The sequence below is a fragment of the Calonectris borealis genome, chromosome Z (genome assembly GCF_964195595.1).
Source record: "Calonectris borealis chromosome Z, bCalBor7.hap1.2, whole genome shotgun sequence".
NCBI classification, from domain to species: Eukaryota; Metazoa; Chordata; class Aves; order Procellariiformes; family Procellariidae; genus Calonectris; species Calonectris borealis.
Genome location: NC_134352.1, coordinates 50723674 through 50748334, shown reverse-complemented (window position 1 = coordinate 50748334; position 24661 = coordinate 50723674). Strand labels below are relative to the sequence as shown.

Sequence of the window (24661 nt, the reverse complement as noted above, 5' to 3'; positions counted from 1 at the left end):
ATTCCACTGGTTTGAAATGCTCGATTCTTATTTTAGCAGAGCTCACTATTCAAGTCTGAAAAGAAGAGGGAGGTCATCTTCATGATCTCATTCGTTCTGTGGGGAGCTGGGGTCTAGTTTGGGAAATTTCTTGTTCAATCCAGGTAAGAATAGTTACCATGTAGCCAATTAGGGTTACAATAGGATAGCCTTTTTTCTTGAGATAAAAATGGTTTCAAAAGCCATTGGAAACTGTTTTTACCGTAGAAGAGATTAACTTCTTAACTGTGTTCAGTACATTATCTGATTGCTGTAGTGACACAAATTTTATTTTAATTGTAAAGTCAGTATAGTTCTAAGAGGGTGAAGCTGGATTTTATTCCCCCTTTAAGGATGTTGATGATGAGGAATTTTTTCATATATCATGGGTTCTTACTTGAATACAGGCAGATTTTCTCAAGTTCAAGAAAATTATTGTTCCTTAAGGACCAGTGTCCTGGTTTCGGCTGGGATAGGGTTAAATTTCTTCTAGTGCTGTGTTTGGGATTTAGTATGAGGAGAATGTTGATAACACACTGATGTTTTCAGTTGTTGCTAAGTGCCCTCCTAGTCCAAGGACAGCTCCCGTGCCTACTGACTGAGCTAGGTACACAAGGTGGGAGGGAACATAATCAGGACAGCCAGCCCAGCTGGCTAATGGGGTATTCCATACCATGTGACGTCATGCTCAGTATATGAAGGGTAGGCATGATCCAGGAAGTACCGATCGCTACTTGGTTATCGGTCAGCGCGGGTGGTGAGCAATTGCATTGTGCATCACTCATTTTGTATATTTTATCATTATCATTATTATTTTCCCTTTTTTCCTGTTCTATTAAACTGTCTTTATCTCAACCCACGAGTTTTTCTCACTCTCCCCCTTCCAATTCTCTCCCCGTCCCACTGGGGAGGTGGAGTGAGTGAGCAGCTGCAGGTGGTTTGGCTACCTGCCAGGTTAAACCACGACAACCAGAAGGAAGCATGCAGTGCCCTTTGAGATTAGGTTCTGCCCTTATGAATCTGCTGACCACACTTAGGATGGAGCTTGTCCGAAAAGTTAATCATAGCAACAGCTGTTCTTTATTTACTACACCTGATCTGGTGGCATTGATGTATGTGAGTGTAATGAAATAGTGCTGTGTCAGGAGTAGATGCTAGTAGGTATCGTTTCCTGCAGATCTCACATAGTCATGCACACTTCCAGAGACAGCGGCTAACTCACTCTGAGGACCTTGCATAGGCCTTGCTGAGGAGGAAAGTGTAGAAAAAAAAATACCCAGTTCCATCAAGATCGTGCTCTTCAATGAAGAGAAGAGAAAAGCTCATCTTACCAGATTGTTGGTTTTGATTTGGAGTTAGTTGAGAGAATGGGGGGTAAGAAGACACTTTGGATTTTCTGCTACTTTCCATAGTTTCAAAATATAGGTGCTAAGAAGAGAGGAAGGAGTAGAAAAAGTATCAATGTACTGGACAGTGCTGCTTTACAGTGCTGTGTTACAGGGCCTACAGAAAATCCAGTCTGTCCTGGTGTGGAGAATCACTAGACAAAAGAGGAAAGGGGATTTATTTAGAGCAGCTGATGGTTAAGGTGATGTTAGAGCTATGGCAAGATGTCAGATTATATTGTCAGTGTTGGCTGTAGTTATCCTGAGAGCTGTCATACCCTCATTAGAGGAAAATGGACAGTTAATCTCTAAATCTAGCAGATGCATTACTGCAATACATGCTATACTGGGAGAGGTGCTAGATTTATTATGAAACTACACTTTTTCTTTTTTGGCAGTGCTCTCTCATTTCCAAATTAGAGGTGGGTTTTTGTGAAAAACTGCCTCTAAGTATTGCCCCCTTGCAGGGCGAGGAGCTTCTGTATTCCGTGTTTGAGAGATGGCAAGCCTATTGCGCATGTGCCAGAAACAATATTTGGCTCCCTTGTCAACACAAAAATGCAGCTGCTGATAGCACTTGCTTGCACTATGCCTGTGCAGCAGAAGGAACCAGCAGAAGGAATACGAAGGATTGTAGGATATTGTAAGAAGTGAAGAGAGTAGTAGAGCTTTGTTTTTAGTGGATGAAGGAGGGAGCGTGCTGCAGTGTAGTTGTAAGGAGCAGCTTGAGTGGAATGAAATGGTGCACATCATAAAAAAAGTTTTGTCAGTGCTGTGACCTACTTAGCAGATTGTTGGCCGGAGATGGTTCCTTTGCTGCTAGTGAAAGTGAGGTGCTAGAGTTGCAAGACTGACTGATACACTACATAAAGTCACAGTTTATTTCCACCTCATGTTCAAACACTAGGAAATTCTGTCAGGTGGTTCGATTAAGATGGCAAACTTTGCTGAAGACACCAAATTAATCACATCAGATAAGTCCAAAGAGGGCAGTAGGGAACATGGTGTCTATAATAGATTATACTGTTTGACCCTTCCTTAATCTATGGGTCAGGTGAGAATTCAAGAGTAAGACTGACTAGTGGTAGAGGAGTAGATACATATTCCCTACCTGCAGGGTGAAGTCAGCTGCTCATATTTCTAGTCGTCTTCTCTGTAGAACCATTTTACTTGATCCTCTTAAAAAAGAGCTTTAAAGAATGTTCATTTTCTTTTCTTCCTCCTGCAAAAAAGACGTGCCCTTTTTCTCCACATAAATGGTAGGTAAGCACATTTGAATGGACAGTGTTTTAAGAGTGTTTCTCCTTGTATACATCTCTAAGTTACTGTGTTTTATTTCACGTCTGTTATTGATAGAAATAGGTGTTCAAAAATTTTCGTTCAGTTTGCGAATGGATTTGCAGATGCCTGCTTGCAGTTTCATCCTTCTTTTTCTCAGAAACAATTCTTTAAATTGTTTAATCTCAGGGAGTCCTGGAAAGCATGGGGTGGGATAAGGAAGAACAAATAAACTTCTGGTGGTATGAAAATCAAGTGAGCTCTCCCACTTCAATTCCTTTCTCTTTACGGTTGGGTTTTTTTTTATTTATTTAACATAGTTATAGTGTAAGGGCAGGTGTGAAAAATAGGAATTAATAATGGGATATGTACTCATAATACCGTTGCGTGAGTTACATTTTAATCCATTATACATCAGTTCCTATTTTTCTTTGTTTTTTTCTGTCCTTGTTAGGAGTCAAGTTCCAAGTTGAATACTTAATTGTGAATACAGGCATCCTTTGGAAGGATACTGTAGAATCAGGTAGCACTGTTGGCATTTTACTTTTGGAACAGTATGGATTTAAAAATAACTTGTGTTTTATATTGTAACTAGCTAGTGTCATTTTGACTATGAAAGGACACCATACAGACTGCAAAATGCAGCAGATGACTTCTATAACATATGGTGACGTTTTCATGAATTATTTACATAGAACTTCTGTTCCTCCTACATCTGAAAATAATTAAAGAATCTAATGAATAGTCATGAGATGAAAGAGCGTATTTCTTTTGTTCATTTTATTTTTTTTTCTTTTGTGTTTTTCTTTATTTGGGAGGACTATGTGAGAATATGACTGGGAGTGTTATTTGTTAAAAATGCGTATGAGTGCTCAAGTTTGGAAACATGAGGATTAATAAAGTTGAAAAATCTAAAGAGAAATTTGAGAAAGCTAAATCAAGGAAAGCTATGAAACGTTACTGGCACATTTTTAGTGGTGTCTACTTATTGCTCAATTCCTGCTAGAAAAAAAGGAAAGTTGGAAGGGAGGAGAGAAAGTTAGGAGTGTGGTACTCCTCAACCTCAGCTACCTGATGCGGAAAAAGAGATGATGAAAGTGAGAAAATAAATATGTAAATCTTGAAGTAGAAATGTTGAAGAAAAGAAGTTTAAAAGAAAGAATAATATTTTCATATTTAAGTTGTAATAAAATAATTTCATTAATAAATTAATTTTATTTCTGCTTAAGGTGTCAGGATTTCATTAAAAGTCACTGCTTGGGGGGAAATACTTCAATATTTCATCAGTTCCAGTTACTTTGTTTGTGTTCATTTTTATTTTTTTAAGTGGTATATTGGAAGTGTACTACTGAACAGTGAAAGCTTTTGATAAAGAATGTAATGAAGAAAGCACAGAATATAATGTTTATTTGTTACCCTTAGCCCTTTGGTAGTAGAAATTGAATGCATGTCCCTTTGTTGCAGTCAAGTATGGACACTTTTAACATTGTGGTGCAGAGACTTGAGGTTTTTCGTGAAGTGCTTCAGCAGCCAATGACAGAAACAAGATATGTTATTGCATCTCTGTATCGTTAGCAGCAGCAGTGAAGAATATATGTGTCAGCTTTGCATTTCTGCTGGAATGATTTTTAGGGATATTTTAATAAACTATCAGTAGGTATTTGAGTTAATTTCTTGACATGAAATAAAACCTGCTCTTATCTACATTTTATGAACTTGTATAGAGGCACATATGCAATACTGATTCAGTGATGCAGTCTGATCAAATTTCAAACTGCAGAACTATGAGTGGTGGTTTTTTCCCCCATCCACCCCAAAACCATAAAAATTTGGAGAACACGTAATCCAGTAATAGCATGTACAGCTGTTGTTTCATAGTCCTTTCTGCTTTTTATGTAGCAGATTAAAAAATCTTTCACTGAAGACTAGAAGTTCAGTGATGATGTCTACAACATCAAACAGTCCATAACTCCTGATAGTTGTATCCTAACTCATATTCTTTTTGGAAACAGACTCCTAGCATTAAAGAGTTATGTTTTTGTTGCCACTTTCACTGTCTCCATACGGTAGTATACTATCTAAATTAACACTGGATAAAAATGAAGTTCAATTAAAAAACTTTTTGTATATCTATTCATCTGAAATATTGACAGATAAGTGTAACATCCTACTGCTATGAAAAGACTCTGAGGTGTTCAGAGCTAAGACAAAAAGGACTTTTTTCCCCTTTCAGTTTTGATCTGTGGTTTTCGCAGCTCATTTTCTCGGTTTGACTTAGCATGTGATTTTGCTTCCTCTGCAGGTTGATATGAAGGTATTTAAAAAAGAAGTAGTTTTTGCAGGTAGACAATTTGACATTATTAGGGAAGAAAAAAAATTGTATTGTGTTGTAGCTAAAGAGATGCCATGGGAAAGGATAAAAATGAATTCTGGAATGACAGTCCTCTTAAACATCAAAAGACCTGCTCCACCAGGTCACAGTGTTTCTGTCTTTGTACATACTGTTGCCTGGAGCATTCTGGGCTCCAGCAATATACAAGGGATACTCTTTGATTCTTGCCAGCTAAACAAAAGAGTAAAATCAGGTTCCTTTGGTTTTCATTGGAGCAAATTCAATTCTAGAATACAGTTTTCTTTCTTGTATTTGGAAGTTTGTCTGTGGAAAAATGTTTGGAAGTGTAGTCTAGTTGTCTTAGTTACATGAGTATTCTATAATTCTTGAGCACCAAGCTGTCAAAAGCCCATTGAACGTTGCCTTTATCCTGTTCTATTCAAACAAGTACGACTGCAGTCAATGCAAAGTGTAAGTTGAGATAGTTCTTGTGTAGCATTAGCCTGTCTTTCATGGTATCTAGACAAAAACAGTAGGTACTGTGGGAATAGATGAATTCCTGATGAGTGTTTTTATCTGGTGAAGTCTGTCAAAATAACCTCATGTGGGAGGTTGCCCCATGTGTTGATCAGGTATGGTTTTTTTCTGCTGTTTCACTTGCCTACCAGAGTCGGGTAGTCTTTTAGGAACACTGCTTGTATTCTCTGCTGTAAGAAATCCGTCTTTACTCTCTTCCTCCTATTATACAAGGTAATTCATAGGTTGAGGAAGAGAAGTGCAAAAACAGCTGCACAGGCAAAAGCAGAAGATAATTTACGTAATTGTCTGTATCTCAGAAATTCTTCTTTATGATCCTTATTTCTACCTAGTCATGGCTCCCGAGTAATACTCCGTTTTTTTTTCCCTTTATTTATAAGCATGTGAAATGAGCAGATATGAGAGTAAAAGTTCAATTCATTTAGAGGAAAAGATAAGAGCATACAAAGTGGTATCCAAGAAAAATGCTTTGAAAGAACAGGGTTTTTTCCATGCAGGTATAACTTACCTAAATAATGTTTCACTACTGCTGCAGTAGACAACTTTGTAGACTACTCAGGTGAGTTTGCTGCTTAGTGATTGATACGGCGTATTTGCCTTTTGATTGATTTAAAGTCTTAAGTGGGTCAGTTGTGGGGATAAGTAATTAGTGTGTGAGTCTGATTCAGGATAATCTGTCTGATTATCTTGCAAAGTATGCAAAGTAAGTAGCTTAGTTTAAAATTTCATCTCAGCAATATGGAACAAACATTTGAAACAGCTAGTTGCACTTTTGTACCTTCATGTCTCCATTTATCCTCAAATCGCTGGAAAACATCCCATTCCAAACAGGACCCAAAGATCTTTGATTTCACTTCACAAATACACATATGCTTACCAGTTTCAGCACAGTGTATAATGAAACTTAAGTAGTAACATGGTGTAGCTTGTGTACTCAAAAATTAGATGCCTTAAAGAGCTGGAGCTGCACTTTGAGATTTTGTGAGACCATGTATTTCTGAATTTTTAACTCTGTTAGAGCCAATAGGCTCTTTCAGATAGGTAGAATTTCTAAGAGTCTTCTTCAAATACAGATTTTGTCTTGATAAATGTTAAACAAATAGTAATGAGCTGGAAGGAAGTCTCAAAGGAGCCGCTTACTCAAATTCTATGAGAACTTGGGGAGTGGGAGGGAGGCAAACAAAATAACTGATGCTTTCCATGGTAATGTGGATTCATACCTTTTTAAAGATACAACTAAATTATCTCTGCCAGCAACAATTTGTTCCTGTAACTGTAATAATATATCTGAAGAGCAAATATTTTGAATAGTTGAAAATTGAGCCTGGTGTCTAGAAGGTTCAAAATATGAAAGAGGGGAGTCCTTAATTAAGAGGAGATTTCTTAATTTCATTATCCCTTCCTTAACTCTGCTGATAACAAACTAGGCTGAGAAGGTTTATGCACTGGGTTATGTTCTCTGAGAAAAAATTCGTATAAATTTCTGAATCTGAAATTCAGGTTTAGTTTTTCTTTGGAGGAAATGGAAGAATGGTTTTGAATCTATAATCTTAGGCAAACTTTGACTGGAGTCTGTTCAAAGTGTCAGTGCTGTAGAATGAGTCTGTGTAGGAGAGTTAGTTATATTATAAAAAATAAACAAGTATGCTGTAGATTCAAGATTAAATTACCAATTAAACACTTTTAAGTACAACCTAGTTCTGGTTGCTGTGTTCTGGTTGTTGTGTGGTGTGTTGTTTGTTTTTTTTGTTGTTCCCCCCCTCCGGATGGTTGGAATTAACGACATTTGAGGCAAAAATCCAAGATATGAGAATATGAAGTTTCTGTATTTTCTTTCACTTTTCTCTCAATTTTAGTTCTCATTTTTCCATTCTCTTCAATTCACATTCACTTTCTTTTCCATGTTTTTAAAGACCACTGTTAGAAAGTACATAATTTTTTATATTCTTTGAATTCTACTGTGGCTGCTATTGAGTATAAGGTACAACAAAGATAATTACTTTTTTTCCTCGATAAAGTTAAATTTTTAGTGCAGAAAAAAAATACCTCTCATGCCTCACTACACTATTTACTAAACATTTTCTTGGTTGTTTGTTTTCAACATTTGCTACACAAGTTAGCTGGATTACATTACCTTTCTCACATGCTGACCCAGTTGCAGGGTTTGTTCTTCTGTTAAACAGGTGGAGCAAGCCCTGCTTACCCCTGCACAGCTTGCTTTGTATGCAGGGCTGCTACCTATAATACCTGTGTTTCTTCTTGTGAGTGAGTTACTTTGAGTTCAGTGGTGACATAGTTACTTTTTTTTGCCCTAATTGTTACATGTAAGTTCAAAATCAATGGTTGTTGAAATGACTTCAAATGAATTGTTTTTTTCTCGGCACATTTTCATTCTTTTTCATGTCTGACATGCATGTGAACCAGATTTAACCATCTGGTTGAAAACCCATATGTATGTTATCAGCAGGTTTAATCTAAAGGTATATCCTCTTGTTGTCTTGGTTTAATCCCAGCCAGCAACTAAGCCCCACAGAGCTGCTTGCTCACTCCCCCCTGGTGGGATGGGGGAGAGAATCGGAAAAGCAAAAGTGAGGAAACTTGTGGGTTGAGATAAAGTCAGTTTAACGGGGAAAGCAAAAGCCGCACATGAAAGCAAAGCAAAGCAAGGAATTCATTCACCACTTCCCATCGGCAGATGGGTGTTCACCCATCTCCAGGAAAGCAGGGCTCCATCATGTCTAGTGGTTACTTGGGAAGACAAAACACCTTAACTCCGAATGTCCCCCCCTTCCTCCTTCTTCCCTCAGCTTTATATGCTGAGCGTGACGTCATGTGGTACGGGATGTCCCTTTGGTCAGTTGGGGTCAGCTGTCCCGGCTGTGTCCCCTCCCAACTTCTTGCGCACCCCCAGCCTCCTTGCTGGTGGGGTGGGGTGAGAAGCAGAAAAGGCCTTGACTTTGTGTAGGCACTTAAGTAAAACATCCCTGTATTATCAACACTGTTTCCAGCACAAATCGAAAACATAGCCTCATTCTAGCTACTATGAAGAAAATGAACTCTACTCCAGCCAAAACCAGCACATCTTGATAACTCTTTATGTTTCTGAACACATTTCATTTAGCTGGTATATTAAAGGCGAAGCAGTTGCATCTTTGTCCTGAGATAAAAGTTTCATCTGTTTCTTACTACAGTTACAGCGTTACTGCTAGGAAAAAGTTTTAGATAAATGCTGTTTTGATTTAGGAAAGGAAAGGACAAAACAGTACGTGGAATTAAAACAGACTCCTGAAGAAAAGTGCGGAGTTCTAACATGCATTTAAGAGTGAGAGCCATAAGAATAGAATACAAGCATCTTAACACAGAAAGTTGAAGTTGTTTTTTTGATGGCAGTGAGATTTTACTATGTGTGGGTACACTAAACTGCTGTCTGTGTTGAACAGTTGTATTATTTACCTTGAGCTACAAATTCAGTTAGACTTTATTCCCTTTTTACAACTGTTTTGTATCATAATCTTTTCGGTTGCCTCACTTAATAGTTATTTCTCATTATCTTCATGAATTCTGGAGAATTTTGAACTCTACTTTTTGCCTTGATTTTTGTTATGCTAAAAGTGCAAATGAAACAGTATTCTAATGTATTCTTAATCTGTAACCACAAGTATAACTTCTGCACATGACTGTCTGTCTAAACTTGACTGGATAATTTCCATTCAGTTCTGCATTTTTGGGCTCGTTTGTTTAGTAACAGCAAGATATTCAGTTCCTCGTTTACGTTACTGTATCATATAGTCATGCAGTTTTGAGTATGATTATAGTACTAATGAAATGAAAATAATAAAACTACGTATAAAACTACATATATCAGATTGCTACATTTCATAGGTCTAAAATACACAGGTCTAAAATCCAGTACATGCATTTTACAGTTCTTTTGCAATTGCTTTTTCTCTATTAACAGATTATTTTTTTTTTAAATAGAGACTCACAGGACACCAGCAGGAGATAAAAAACTTACTACAGAGCAAAATTGCTGTGGATGAGGAAAATGCCCATTTGAAGAATGAATTCAGTAACTTGAACCAGAAATTTAAAGATAAAAGCCAAGAACTTAAGGTATATTGACTTGTACGTAGTTTCATAAGACTGTAGCTTTGAAGCAGTTCTTTAAGCAATGTCAGCCTTTGTGGCACAGAAAGTGACAAGCTTGGAGAAAAAATTGCCTTAGGCCTTGCTGTACCTTACCATTTTCTCACATACTAACTCCGAGGAACATGCTTTAAAGCCAAGAATCCAAGCTTTATAACTTTCAGATAAATAGTTAATGATGGAAATGGAGCAAAGAAAGTAGGAGTGTGAAGATGTGGCTTCTTGTAATTAGATTCTGATGGGACTGGCATTATTAATTGATAAAGCCGAGGTCTGGGAGGATATGTCTGTGTGGGTCTCAAAAATAGCTGGGGACAGCATCAAAGGCAGCTTGATCAATTAATGGGCTCTTTGCAAATGTGTACTCATCAAAGCTGTCATCCAGCTAAAAAATATGACCCTTCCACCTGCATGAAAGAGGCCAATAAAAGTACACAGGTGACCTTGGCCATCAAATATAGAAGAAGCTGCTGTGAGGGTAAAACTGCACAGTTTATATTTGCTGATTAGTTCTCACTTTTTTTGTTTATCGGCCCTTGTGGTACTGTTCTACAGGACACTGAGGAGTGTGCACAGAAGAAGGAAGAGCAAAACAGACTGGTTATAAAAAACCTGGAGGAGGAAAATAAGGGATTAAATACATGCTGTGCTGACCTGCTCAATGACCTGGAGAAACTGAGGAAGCAGGAGGCACAACGGAAAACAGAAAAATCTGGCAATGATGCCCGAATAAAGGTACGAAGTGGAATGGACTCCTGGATGTTATTTCAGAATTAACTTCTCCAGACATTTGCACTAGAAGTTATTTTCTTTAAATAACATGTTATATATTCAAATGTACCAGTGGGGACTTGCATTCATTTACATTCCTTCACTTAAGACCCACAGCTTTTTAAAAATTGATGTTGCAAAGCAGGAATCTGACTTCAAATAGTCATCTTAAAATGTAATCATTAAAAAATAAAAGATACTGTATTTTAAGATAAAATATATATATGTGAAATAATAAAAGTTTAAAAGTATTATCATTTACAATTTTTTCTCAATGTATAATTTACTTACCTATAATTTGATTGCAGTAGACTTGATATTTGTTTAACAGAACAACAGTTTAAAACTTTAACTGCAGTGTCGAATAAATTGTATCCTAGCCTCCAGAGGGCTTCACTCTGTGAGAGGTCTTATTATTGCATATAATATATTAAAAAGTTATTTTCACTGCTTTTGATAAAATGAAGAAGGAAATAATTGAATACATTGTATCTTTTATTTAAATGATACTTTGTCTAGTTTGCTAGTGAAAATTGGCAAGTTTTTTTTAAATTCCTGTGAGAAATAAGCCACAAACATGGTATCAGTGTTTGATGGTTGCATATATACACGCCTATTTAGTGGATTCTTTTTATTTACATGGCTAATGCTGTGCTCTTCTACACTTACAATGCTGTGCTCTTCTACACTATCAAAGTACCTGACCTTCCGGTATATTCAATGTAGTAACTATCTAATCAGCATCTTGCCCAGAAACGTCTTTTTTCCTCCACCAACAATTCAGTGGTTTTGGTGACACTGCTGGTTGTTGTGCTGATGGAAACCCTTTGTAAAGAGCTTCATTCAGATCTGTTAACATGGGAAGTAAAGTTCTTGCAAATTGAGGCCTTTGGAGTAGTTATGATGAAAGGATCATAGGGTTCCCAGGACAGCAAATGATTTGTTGATGCTTGGGGGAGAAAATCTAGTGTGTACTAAACTGATTTAATAATTTTCAAGTTGTCAAATGTAGTGCTTGTAATATTGCATAAATTATTGAAAATCATTGTTACCCACATCTTCAAAACAGAATAATTTTTAGAATAATTTTTAGTGTATCTTTCCTCCTGGCTGATAAAGCATGCTCAAGAGAGAAAGGTGCGTCACAGCCATGTGAATCCAGGAATGGGAATAAGTAGTGTCGATGTTTCAGAGTGGGCTCACAAGCAGGTCGAGGTGGTGTCTAGAGGGTGACAGAAGTAACTTCTTGGGATGGGTATTCCCTGAGCCAGCCAGGAATGACAGAAGGCTGGATGCAGCGTTCACAGGCAAGGAAGAACTGATTAAGGAAATAATAATCAGTGGCAGCCTTGGCCATGAAATTGTGAAGACCAAGATCCTGAGAAGATAAAGGAAGGAGAGTAGTACAGTACAGACCTGGAATTAAGGAGGAGAGTCTTCAGTTTGTTCAGGGAAGTGGTAGGTGGAATCCCATGAGAAGCAGCACTGAAAGGTAAAAGAGCTTAGGAAAATTATCAAGTCTTTAAAGACAGCTTCCTCCAAGCCCAAGTATGGTCCACCCTGATACTCAGGAAAACAAGTGGATGTATCAGGAGACCAGCTTGGCTAAACAGAATTAATCACCAAACTCCGGTGTAGGGTGGGGGTGGAAAGCAGTATTGAGGAAGTGGAAGCAGTGAAAGCTGCAAAGGAGAAGTTCAGAAACATTGCCTGGGCACTCAGGGATGGTGGTAACCTACCCACAGTTGAGACTTGCAAGTGATGACAGGTATAACAAGAATTTCTTGCACTACCTTAATAGTAAAAGGCTGAACAAGGACATCAGGGGCCTGTTGCTCAAAGGGAAGGATGAATTAGTGACAGGAGGTAATAGATATAGCAGAGGTACTGAGTGTCGTCTTGTTGACCTCCAACAAGATTCCCCCAAGCATTTGTGCCTAGAGGCAGAGTTCAAGGAGGAGTGCAAAGAGTGGATGAGTTGGGAGATATCTGAGAGAACTTGATTAGTACACATCCATGCTGAACTGCATCCAAGGGTGCTGAGAGAGTTGTCTGATACCACTGTCCGGCTGCTGCCTATCATCTTTCAAAAGTAGTATAGAGATCAGGGGAGGTCTCCGATGAAAAGGATAATCCAAGAACAAAGATTGGTTGGCCTCACTTCAGTCCCTGGGAAAATCACAAAGAAAGTTGTCTTGGGAGTAATTTCTGGGTACATAATTGAGAAAGGGATTAGGAACAATCATGGATTTACCACGAGTGAATCGTTCCTGTGCAACCTGATTTGTCTTTTGTGGTAAAATGATTGTGTCTGTGGACAAGAGGAGAGCTTGGTTGTGATTGACCTTAACATTAGCAAGGTTTTTGACACTGTCTTGCTGTATTCTTGTACCCAAGTTAGGATGTTACAGCTGGATAGGTGGACAACAACATGTTTGAAAGAACTATTTGGATGTTTGGGTTCAGAGAACTGTGGTTAATAGGTACTCTGTCTGTAGGCTGGTAATAAGTGGTACTGCAGGATCTATCCTGGACCTGTCTTGTTTAAAATCTTGATCAGTGACCTGGAAGAGGAGACAGCGGGCATGCTCAAGTTTGCGGATGACACCAACTGGGGGGAAGTGGATGTGCTTGAGGGCTCTGCTGCCATCCAGATGGATCTTGACAGAAATGGGCCAACAGGAGCCTTAACCAGGACAAATGATGAGTCTTGCCTGGGAAGGCAGAGCCCTGCAGCCATACAGGGGCTGGGGATCAGCTCTGGGGGACAGCCCTGGGCACTGGTGGGCAGCAAGCTGCATCAGGGCCAGCACTGTACACCCAGGCAGCAACGAGGGCCAGCAGTGCCTAGAGGGGAGTGAGCAGGGCATGGCCCTGAAAGCCAGGGGAGGTATTGACCCCCTCTGCTCAGTACTCTAAATAGTGCACCAATTTTTGGGTGCAGTACAAGCCAGACATCAGTAAACTGGCTGGAGGTGAGACAGTGGGGCTGGAGACCTTGCCTTGCAAGGAGAGGCTGTGGGGCAGCCAGGAGAAGGCATGGCTCTGGGGCTGGGGCCATCCAGCAGCATCTCCGGCACCAACAGGAGGGGATGGAGGAGATACAGCCAGGTTCTTCACAGCTTTGTGTGGCGGAAAAGTGAGAGGCAGCACAAGCTGAAACAGGAAAAGCTGAGACTGGAGATAAGGAGAGGCCTTTTCCCCAGGAGGACAGCCCTGGAATGGGGCTAGGACCCATAGAGGTTGGGCCATCTCCATCATTAGAGGTTTCAACCCCTGATTTTCTAAAGCTCTAAGCAACCTGGTTGGACTCCCTGGCTGAACTTGCTTTAGGCAGGGTCTGTGACTGAAGGCCTCGCCAGGTCTCCGCCAGCCTGCATGTGTCCATGGGTCTGATGCCCCAGCTTCTGCCACCTTTTTTTTTTTTTTTTCCGCTGGCTTCTGTGATATTAGACAAATGACTATACTCCTTCACTAGTGGACAGAGTTAGGTGAAGTTGTTTTTCTCACGAGACTATTGCAAAGATTGAGAAGCATATTAAAAATACTGTCTGCAAGAGGGAAATGTTGTATTTGACTTCTAGGAAGTAGTGATATGTTGTCTAATTGTTTTTTATCAGTATTTCGTAAAATAATAATTTGTAAAAACACAAAGTTATTCCTGTAGTTCATCACTGTTTTTACATAAACTCTTCTGTAAATATTTGCTTGAAAATCTAAGTTTCAGTTTGAGTTAGTTTCTCTGTTCCTGACATTCCCCATTCCTATTACCTGACACTCGAGAATCAATATTGAATGCCAGATTGGCTCTTAACAGGATGCTTATAAACAATAAAGAATAATAATTTCCTTATTCACAAAGGCCAAATACAACATCATCACACTACATGATATTGGGCTGCAGGTGATGTTCTAATATATACACCCCAATATAACATGTCCCTGCAATGCTTTTAAAAAGTAATTTTTGAGCAAATTCAATAATGGAATTGTATTGTTGTTCTCAAGTGATTGTAAAAATGGTTATAGATAAAAATAATTTTAATTCAGAAATGATATCCCCTTCTGAAAGTCAGTTCTGCCTCTCAGCCTTGAATTTGGGACTTGAACCAGCATCTCTTTTTGTACATGTTTTTTGGTAATAAACACTATATTTAACAATATTGTAGATGATGTATACAGACATTATTCATGTTAATCTCCTATATTTGTGGAAGAATAAAATGAAACCTTATCAATGTAAGCTACCCCCCAACATTGTTTTTAAAATGTGTATTAGATGATAGAAAATGTCAGATTCTTCTTTTGGAAAAGTGGCCCTCTGTTCAGAGACTTAACTAAGTGTTACTAGCCCATTCTTTTTCAGTCTTTAAACCATTTTCTGTGCAGAAAAGTGTCACTTGTCACTTTCAAAGACTGGTTGTTTCCAGACCTGCTATAAACTGAATTGAGGTATAAATTTCAACTTTTTAAAATTGAGAGAAAAAGCTTCTATGGCTAGTTTGTCCATTTAAGAAATATTTCTTTAAAGATTTGTCATATTCGCCAAAATCCCAGTGAGGCAGAAAACAGGGACAGACCTGATAACAGGAAGAGACCTGATAAGGAAGGTGGCTAAAAGGGTGGCAATTGTGTTTCATTGTTTGTCTTTCCCATATATACCTTCATATAAGTAATGTACAGTGTACAAAAAATTAACATAGGGTTTTGCTTTCTGCCTTAAAGTAGTTCTTGCGAATTACTCTTTTATGCTTCCCAGGGCTTGTATGAGCTTTCTGTATCTCCTGAAAGTGCACAAGCGGAAAAGCTGTCAATCAGCCACCTTATGCATGGATGAGTCTCCATATTTAAGAATGAATTAGGTGTTTGAGTTATTTTGTTGTTCTTTGGGTGGAGGTTACTTAAGTTATTGTTTAATAATAACAAGGATGTGTATTTTCCCAAACTCAGACAGTTACAAAAGGCTTTGTGTGTAGACAGAAAAAATGTCAGACTGGCAGATTTTAAGGGGAGGTGACCTAAAAGGTACTGGAATTGCTTACTGGTTGTTTGTTTGTTTGTTGTTTTTTTTTCCTGGTTGGCAAAGTACTTTTTAAAGATCCTAAATTCTGAAGGTGGGAGCTTTTAAAGACAGGGAGAGGTGTTCTCTTAAAATGAAACGTGCTGAGAAACAGCCATCTCTGGTCAAGAAGAGCCTGGGATTTTAGTTCCACTGAAAAATGAGAGTTTTACTGAGGTGGGACCTTGAAAAAATACTCTCACTTCTGTCATAATACATAACAAGAAAAAACAGGAAAACAAAGCTACTGTATTTGAAAGTGACTTTCTCAGGGTTTGAAGCTACAAATAATAAAACCTTAGTGTTAATTCACAGTGAGTCCATAATCTATGCACAGCTATGCTGCCTCATGCCTTGTCTGTATGTTAGGCTTTTCACGTTTGAAGTTCTTTTGAATTCACCTTTTCTCTGATTTTTCTGAGTTTATAGTTCTTGGGCTTGAAGTGATCAAATATTTCTGTAATGTTTTACCTTGAATTATTATTCTGCTATTTATCTTAATTTCATTTTAGTTAGGATCACCAATTTTCATGGCTAGAAATAATGACTAGACTTATTATTTTGTGCTTCACTTTCAGTACTGTTATAAAGAACTATCGTATCATTTACTGTGTCTTGTATTTTTCTATAAAATAAGCATTTTCGTCCTTGTATAACTGAATTATTAGATGTTTTGATTTACTGTATTTTAAATAGCACTTGCTTTGCTTTAATATGCTTTGAAAGATTGAATTGTAAATAGTCTGTATGTACAACTGAAATTAGCTTTAATTTGAAAATCAGGTTTAGGAGAATTAATATTTAGCAAACTTTCAGTCTGCATGTTTATGCAATGAAATTACCTGCTCGGCTACTGTATCAACTGAAAGGCAACATAATAAATTCCATGTGATTTTAAAAAAATGGAGATACTCAGAAATTGAGTGTAAAAGATTATAGGTTATTTCATAATCTTAGATTTCTGACTTAGTACAAAACCTCTACTGAAAGCCTCAATATAGGATATTTCAGTATATAAGCTATTGTATAACAATTCCTCCTTGCCCCTTTTTTCCTGTTTTGCCCTTTCAGTAACGCTGCTGATTTCCAAAAGAAGTCAAGGTTTCAAAATCAGTTCAAAAGGTTGAACTGATTAATTTGTTAGTTGAAATCAAAATCTGAAGTTGCATATGTCACAAACGGGGTGAAAGATACTTCTTCTCTGTTTTTAAATTCTACCGTTGTGTAACTTCTGAAGTTGTACTTATGACAAAATCATTTGTTGCTTATTCTTTGTATTGTACCCTGCAATGGATGATGGGAACTTGAGCATTGGTAAGATCAGATTTTTTTTTTAATCTCTACCATGAAAAACCTCTGCAACTCTGTAGTTGTTGTGGTGTGAAAGATAGGCAAATAGGATGTATTCACAGAAAATGTGAACTGTTATCATTTTTGTTCACATATACGATAACTCTTAGCTGCTGTGGGGAAAAAAAACAATGAGGAGAAACGCTAAGATTGTTTGGTTCTAAGTTATAAATACTTTATTATACTTCAACATTCTCATGTGTTGATAGAATGAACTGTCTCCTATCATTCTGAAATCTTTTGTCATCTGAGAAAAAATAATTTTTGCTACCCTGCCTTTGAGATTGAATGATGACTCATTACTCGGGTGCACCAGGAGTATAGCCTGAGATTTATCATGAAACAAATAGTTTTCCCACCTCATTCATTCATGAATTTTGCTATTTCCTCACATTAATGTTACTGTTATTAATAGGACATGATAATTCTTGTCCAGATTCAAAGAATTTGATGGTAGTACACTTCTGATACATCCAAATATGGATAAGACATTTTTATGCTATTTTAAAGAGAGACAATTAATAATTCGCTTTTCAGTTATAAAAATGTTTTGATACCTTCAATATTTGAGGTATTGCTGAATGGGAAAAATGTGTATTTCTTTAACTAAGTCTCTATGTAAATGGAGGATAAACTAATATACTGTTGGCAGTAGATTTGGGATGCTATCCTACTAGGAGTTATTTATTTTAAATTATTGATGAATTCTGGAATATTTGCCTTACTGAGAACAAGTGATTGTGACTGTGAGTGGCATAATACCAAAGTGGGTCTAAGGCCGTTGCCACCTTCTGAAACTCTGCTCTAGATATTGCTGTAATATTTCTATTTCCATTCTTGCCTCAAAACACTCTGGGAGAATAGTCATGCGAAGGTTCTTAAGGACTGAAGTATTCTTCTGAGCTGCTAAACCTCCAGAGAACTCTCGTAAGGTCACTACGTAGACACCGGAGTCTTGCTTGAGTAAGCTGCCTTGCTGCTGTATTTCCCAGATATACCTTCACACTTTGCTGACTGACTTCTATAGGAAGGCTTACTGTAAAAGGCAAACTGTTGCTTGTTTGCATTGTTTTCAGTGAGCATTTGCAGAAGTTTTCTTGTACGCTCTTTTTTTTCCTGGAGAAATTATTCCTTGCACTGAATTAGAAGTGCAAAAATCAGAGCAGTTTTAACAAGCAGTTTCAAAAATGAATCTGTATCTATGATTCTTAGTTCATGTGTGCAATATTGTGCAATTTTTGGAGAACTTAAAACAATGAATGTATAGCTATTTTTTGTTAGGAGTTTGTTAGTAGTTTTTTTCTGTTTGGTTTCTACACAGAAAACAAGGCTTAATCAATTTAATCAGTTCAGTAGTTAAATAGTGTACTATTGCTTTGCAAAGATTTTATTCAGGATTCTCCTTCCACACGCAGCAAATGAATTCAGGAAAACTTCCTACAGTAAAGAATAGGTGGCCACCTAAAATCTGAAATACAGCTTTTTTTCCTGGTATTTCACATTTTTCATACATGCACACATGCATATATACGTATATATATTTGCTTAGACCACAATAAATATATGCATGTATGTATGTGCACATCCATATGTCTATATACGTAGATAACACGCATAGTACATTTTAACTCTTTCTTATACGTTATCTTTAAGACATTTCAAATGCTTTCTTTGCAGAATTTAGAAACTGATTTAGCAGAGGCAAGAGAACAAATGAAAGACTTGCGCAGTATATGCAGTAACTTGTCATCTCAGGTAGCTGTGAAACAGGAAGAACTCTCCCAAAAGGATTGTGAGGTGATCAGAGCTAAGTAAGTATTTAATGATTTCATTACCTTTAAGTCTGAATCTTCTCAAAAAGACTATTGTTCCACTTACAAAGCAGTATCTTGCATTAGAGATATTTTTGTGCAACAGTGTGTATTCATACCATTCTGTCCTGCAAGATGTAAAGCTTTTGGAAGTCTACCAGTAGATGACAGTTTATGCAGACTCTTTCTGAGAGTCTCTTAGTATATTATTATCAGCTTTTGAGTAGGGATGAACCTTAAAAATTACACTTCTGTAATTAGCATTGGGTCAGAGAACTACCACTGAAAGTAACAAAATACCAATATGATTAGTGACATTAACATTTAATTTGAGAGACTAAATGCCCTTAACTTGGAAGAGCTTTAAGCTTAACTTTAACTTTTTAATTAGAGTCAAATCTGACGAGTCAGCAGAAGTCTACATAGGCCTGTGCTAAAGGTTTAAAGTGCAGTGATTTAAGATTTATCTTAGGTCTCGCACACCATTTCTTTACATTGAATCTGTAAGATTAGTGCTGCATTATTTGAGTCGTGGAAAAGAAATGAGGGATGGAATGAATTATATGAATTGACTAGACTACTGAATTCCTCAAAAAGGAGGTAATGGCAGAAGACAATTGGTAATTTTAAGTGGATTGTCAGGCAATTGTCCATTTTTCCCTTCTTTCTTTTGAGTCATGCACAGTGTTTATCATTCCTGTGTTAGACAAATAATATTCCCTTTAATATTACCTCAAACTGTGGTGATGCCTGAAGAGCTGCAGTTGGGATACAGAAATCATTGGTATGGACGCTCCTCTTTGCTTTCCAAGCAGAAATAATTTTACTGTAGGAAGTCAGTATCTCAGTCTTTTTCAGAAAAAAATAGAAATATGATTTTTGATGCCTCCGACCTAAATTGTCATCCTAGTATTTGTTGAAATCTTTACAGGAACAATGATTTCTTGTTGTTTTCATGTTTAAAAGGTATAATAGTTGGGTTTTCAGATGTCAATAAAAATAGGCAAGTTTAATGGGAAATTTTATTGAAAGAGGCAATCACTGGAATTTGTGGAATTCACCAATAGACTAATGGGCTTTATTATCTTCTGAAATTATTCTCGGAAATATATATATGTGTGAGAGGACTAAGGACAGCAAAGAAGACATTTTTAAAGTCAGGTAATCGAGATTTGCAAAGCCACTGCTTGTTGGTTGCAGTTTAGGATATTGCAGACAGAGTTGGGCAAATCATTGAACTTAAAATTTCTCAAAATGTATTCTTTGCTATTCACTACAAGACATCCTCTTAGAATTTGTCACAGACGTCTCATTTAAATATGTAATTAAAATAAGTACTTTTTTGAACATAAGGTCTGAACTTGAGGTAACAAAAAGATGGACAACATACTTATTTTGAAGCGTTTGAAGTCTTTTTCTGTATGTTTTCCCATATAACCAACCTTCTAAATTTATGGAAAAGGGTTTGGCAAACTGATCATGTATGTTTTTCTGTGTGCTCAAATGTTTTCCTTCCTAGATGCTTAACTGGTATTGTGATGAATGACAGTATTTTTCCATATCACTAGTATGTGAGTTATACTTGACAGATTGTATATACGTATATATATAATCAGTGTCATTGTAATTCAATGTTTGCTAATCTTTCTTAATGAACTGTCTTTGGCTACAAGTTTCTTGTTGACACTTCTATTATGAAAAAAGAAGGCTTATGCTAATTCACAGTTATATAAAATTCACAGTTTCAGTAGTTAGCAATACAAACTAAGAATTTCAAATATTATTTATTTTTTGTAGTACAAAATACTGATGTTTCTCCTTATCTTCTCAAGGTGTCAGCACATAGATAAAAGTATTTTTCTATTGGTTCTTAATGAAAAAAGAAAAAAGTCAAAACAATAAAAGCCTATGTAGACAAAAGCCAAACTCTTACTTAAGTTAAAGAAAGCAACAACTCCAGAATTAAAGGCAAAAATCTGAGGAGAATAAAGTCTTTACAACTTCTCGTCTTCCTAGGCCAAGATCTTAGAACTGTGTTGACCTCATGATTGAAGAATTTCTTTTTTAACTGATAATTTTTTTTTTTTAGTTATCCTTGTTTAAAACTTAGTCTTATAAAAGTATCACACTGAATGCTCAGTTTTTATTTAATGCTGACAGAAAATTCTTTTGAAAAATAGTGTGGAAAATATCCCATCTCTCTTACTATCTCCGGTTTCCCATCATCAATTTCGAACTTTTGGAGCTGAAAAAGACAATCTGATTTGCAAATCTCTCTGTTCTCCCCACTGCTCTGTCTTTCTCTCCTTGTCTGCTGCCTGCCTGCCTTCCCCACACTCCCCTTTTTTGAAAATAGACCAGAGGCACAGTCATAATTATTAGAAACAAGCTCTGGAAGAAGAAAGGAAGGAAACTGGCTTCCTTCAGTTGGTGTCTTCTTTCATATGCAGTATAGGCAAATCCAGAAAAATACTCTTTCAGCTGACATCTTGGTAATACTGTCTGAAATTTTTACAGTAGATTCTAAAATCAATTGGAAAAGAAGGTCTCTAAGGGTCTATGTGCAAATGGTCTGGTGCTCTGTTTCTTGTGCAATTGTAACTTTTTGCTCTGTTCTGCATATCTGTCAGTTTGTTACCGAGAGATTTTTTCAGTTTAACAGTAACTATGTCTATAGACGCTAAGAGAACTGTTTTCTTTAAGGGGCAGTCTTTTTCAGCAAATTAGCAGGGACCAAAATTTGGAAGAAGTACTCCAGTATAACTCTGGTTCTACAGAATAGCAGGTGGTTTTGAAAATCCCAATGTCAGTAAAAGTCTGTCACATACTTCTGAGGTATGGAAGATAAATTTTCTAAGACCAGTGAACAGAGAGTATTTACAGGATCCATCCTGCACAGCGGATGTCTTCAAGAAGACACCGCCTGTCTTTGCTGGCTTTATTTTTGCAAAGCACTCTTGATCTCACTGGGTTTAATTTCAAATTCCTGAATTAGCTGTGAAATGCATTTCCTTGTTATATTTTTCATGTTTGCATTCACTACAGATTTTCTGGATCTATTTAGAGTCCCTGATAGCCCTTCCATTTTCATGTTCTTGAAGAATATTAAACCTTGCTGTTTGCTTCTGAAGATTAACTGCAACGCATCTCTGCGATTTTTGTTTTACAATTATGCTAAATATCAGGATTTAGAACTTTGTGTTTACCGCTGAGCACTTGGTGGTCTGTGTCTCATTGGCAGAGAGCTCTGGAACTCTGCACATCAAACTGGAGAGGTTTGCTTGACTCATGGAGACTTGAGCCTTGCTGTCACAGGTATCCAGGAAATATTAAACTGTTTGCAAATATAGTAAGCTCTATTCTAAAATGAATTCGAATTTCTTGCCCCTGTGTTCTTACTGGAAGTGTGTGCTAGGACTTCATTCCTTTGATTAGTTTCTAGTCCGAATCTATCCCTGATCATTTTACAACCACCTCTTTTGTAACATACTGCCTGCCGCCCCCCCCCGCCCTGCTCCCCCTCCCCTTTCCTTGCTGCTGTTGCTGTTTACCTCTATGCTGTAAATTATGAGGCAGTCGGATTTCTACTCAGCCCTTATTTTGCTGCTCTGGGATTTTCAGGTTATTCTTTGCTGTGTGCTGTAAACCATTTCATAGTATCAATGCCATTCCCCTGAGAAGCCATAATTCATAGTGCCTGTCACTGTGTTGTATTTCTAAACTACAGGTAATGGAATCTAGAGATTTCCTGAATTACCCCAAACCCTCTTATATTCTCTTGGTAACGGGGGTAACTGAGGTACTCAGAATCCCAGCATATTCACCAAAACTGTGGTAGTGAAACAAAGCCAACAACATCACCTTAAGTGGTGGGTGTGATGAATATTAATTCTATTTGCAGCACAGTTATATAGCTTCTGGAGTGACAGTAACTATTCATTTCATTTACATCTCTGGGAAACCACAGTTTACTCTTAAATTGTTGGTATGTGCAGGACATAAAGGTTTTATTTAATATTATCCTCTAAGGATAGGAGGAAACTTTAGTTCACACTCTTGTCAGCTGTGAGTGCCAGAGCTCTCTCTACCCTAAACAATAGTATGAATCTTAATTGTTATTGTATTGTTATTGGCAGGACAAGGTGTCAAATCTTCGAGTCTTGCTGCAGTCCAGTTTGTAGTGTCTTCATGTAATGAAACCTTGCAATGTTTAAAGCCAAATCTACTAAGGTTATGGTAATCTTATTTTAGTGGCTGAAATGATTTAGTTATCCTCTTCTATTTTGACTTGAGAAAAACCTCACTATTTTTCATAGCAGGCTCTTTCTTGTGAGTTGAAGAGCGCAGCTCACTTTCTGTAAATTTCTTCGTTTCCCATTGTATGGTCTTGAGGTGTTAGATTAGAGACAGAGAGATGTTTTTTTTTCTCAGTAATATCTGGTGACTTCAATGTTAAATGGAGTTAAATACTCTCAGTGTAGCATGGTGTGTTTTTTTATGGGGAGGGTGGGGTGGTGGGGAAAAAATAGATGCAGTATGTGTTTCAATTTTGGTGCTTAGCTGAGAGAATGTTGTTTTTTTGATTAGTGTTGCTGATGGTGACTTTTTTCTTAAATTTGTGTTTGTTTAGAGTGTACAGTATATCAAAACATTTTATCAATATGTTCTTATATTTGTATATATATCCTACTTGTATGCATACATGTACACATCCACATGTAATTTACATATTTTGCGTATATATATTTCTGCATTTCTGTGTATGCATGTATAGATGCATATATACATACATATATACGTGTATATAGGCACCTATATTTTAAATGCCAGTCATTACCTTTGTTACATCCAATTTGCAATTTTTGATTATTTCTTCTGTTACATGCTCGCCTGAGAGTGTCATTTTACTTAGGACTTGACATCGTTATCCTGCTGCAGTGACAGGCAGGTGTCTCTCGTGTAGAGTGCTTAGTAGTTTGCTGATTTGAGTAAGCATATTAATAGATATTTTGATCAGAAATTCATTTTTATCTTGTAGCTGTTTTTCTGATTATCATGGGGTTGATTTTGTATACTCTCTTTGAGCACGCTGCAAGCAAATTAGTAACAGAATCACACAGAATCACTGAGTGGCTGAGGCTGGCAGACACCTCTGGAGATTGTGTAGTCCCGCTGCTCCAGCAGGTCCAGCCCTCTGCTCGAGCAGTATCAGCTACAGCAGGCTGCCCGTGGTGGTGTCCAGTCGAGTTCGAGTATGTCCAAGAATGGAGAATCCGCAGCCTCTCTGGGTAGCTTCTTTCAGTGTTTGACTACTCTTACAGGATAAAAACATTTTTCTTATGTTTAACAGGAATTTCATGTGTTTTATATTTGTGCCTATTGCCTCTTTTCCTGTGACTGGGCACCACTGAGAAGAGTCTGTCTGCATCTTATTTATAGACTCCCATCAAGTATTTATACATGTTGATGCTATCCCCCTGAGCTTTCCCTTCTCCAGACTGAACAGTCCCAGCTTTTCCAGCCTCTCTCTATGTATGGCAGATGCTCCAATCCTTTCATCATCTTTGCGGTCCTTCATTGGACTTCCTCCAGTATGTCCATATCTCTCTTGTACTGAGGAGCCCAGAACTGAACACAGCACCAAGATTTGTCTTACCACTTCTGAACAGAGGGGAAGGATCCCCTCTCTGCTCCCGCTGGCAATGCACTTCTCAGTGCAGCTCAGGATGTCATTGGCCTTTGCCACAAGGGCACATTACTGGCTCATGGTCAACCTGGTGTCCGCCAGCATCCCCAGGGCATTTTCTGACAAGCTGCTTTCCAGCTGGTCAGCGCCCAGCCTGTGCTAGTATATGGGTTATTACTCCCCAGGGGCAATAATTTGCACTTCACTTTGTTGAACTTCATGAGGTTCCTGTCAGCTCATTTGTCCAGCCTGTCGAGGTCCCTCTGAATGGCAGCACAAACATCTGGT

The 24661-nt window shown here is 37.6% G+C and overlaps 1 protein-coding gene across 1 annotated transcript in view; it reads left to right on the top strand.

Annotated features, from left to right (window-relative positions):
* CNTLN (centlein) overlaps positions 1-24661 on the top strand; it is a 221234-nt gene that overhangs the window by 52344 nt on the left and 144229 nt on the right. Inside the window, exons 5-7 of the mRNA XM_075136251.1 lie at positions 9529-9663; positions 10252-10431; positions 18554-18687. Of these exons, the coding sequence (XP_074992352.1) occupies positions 9529-9663; positions 10252-10431; positions 18554-18687 (449 nt within the window). The remainder of the gene's footprint in view (positions 1-9528; positions 9664-10251; positions 10432-18553; positions 18688-24661) is intronic.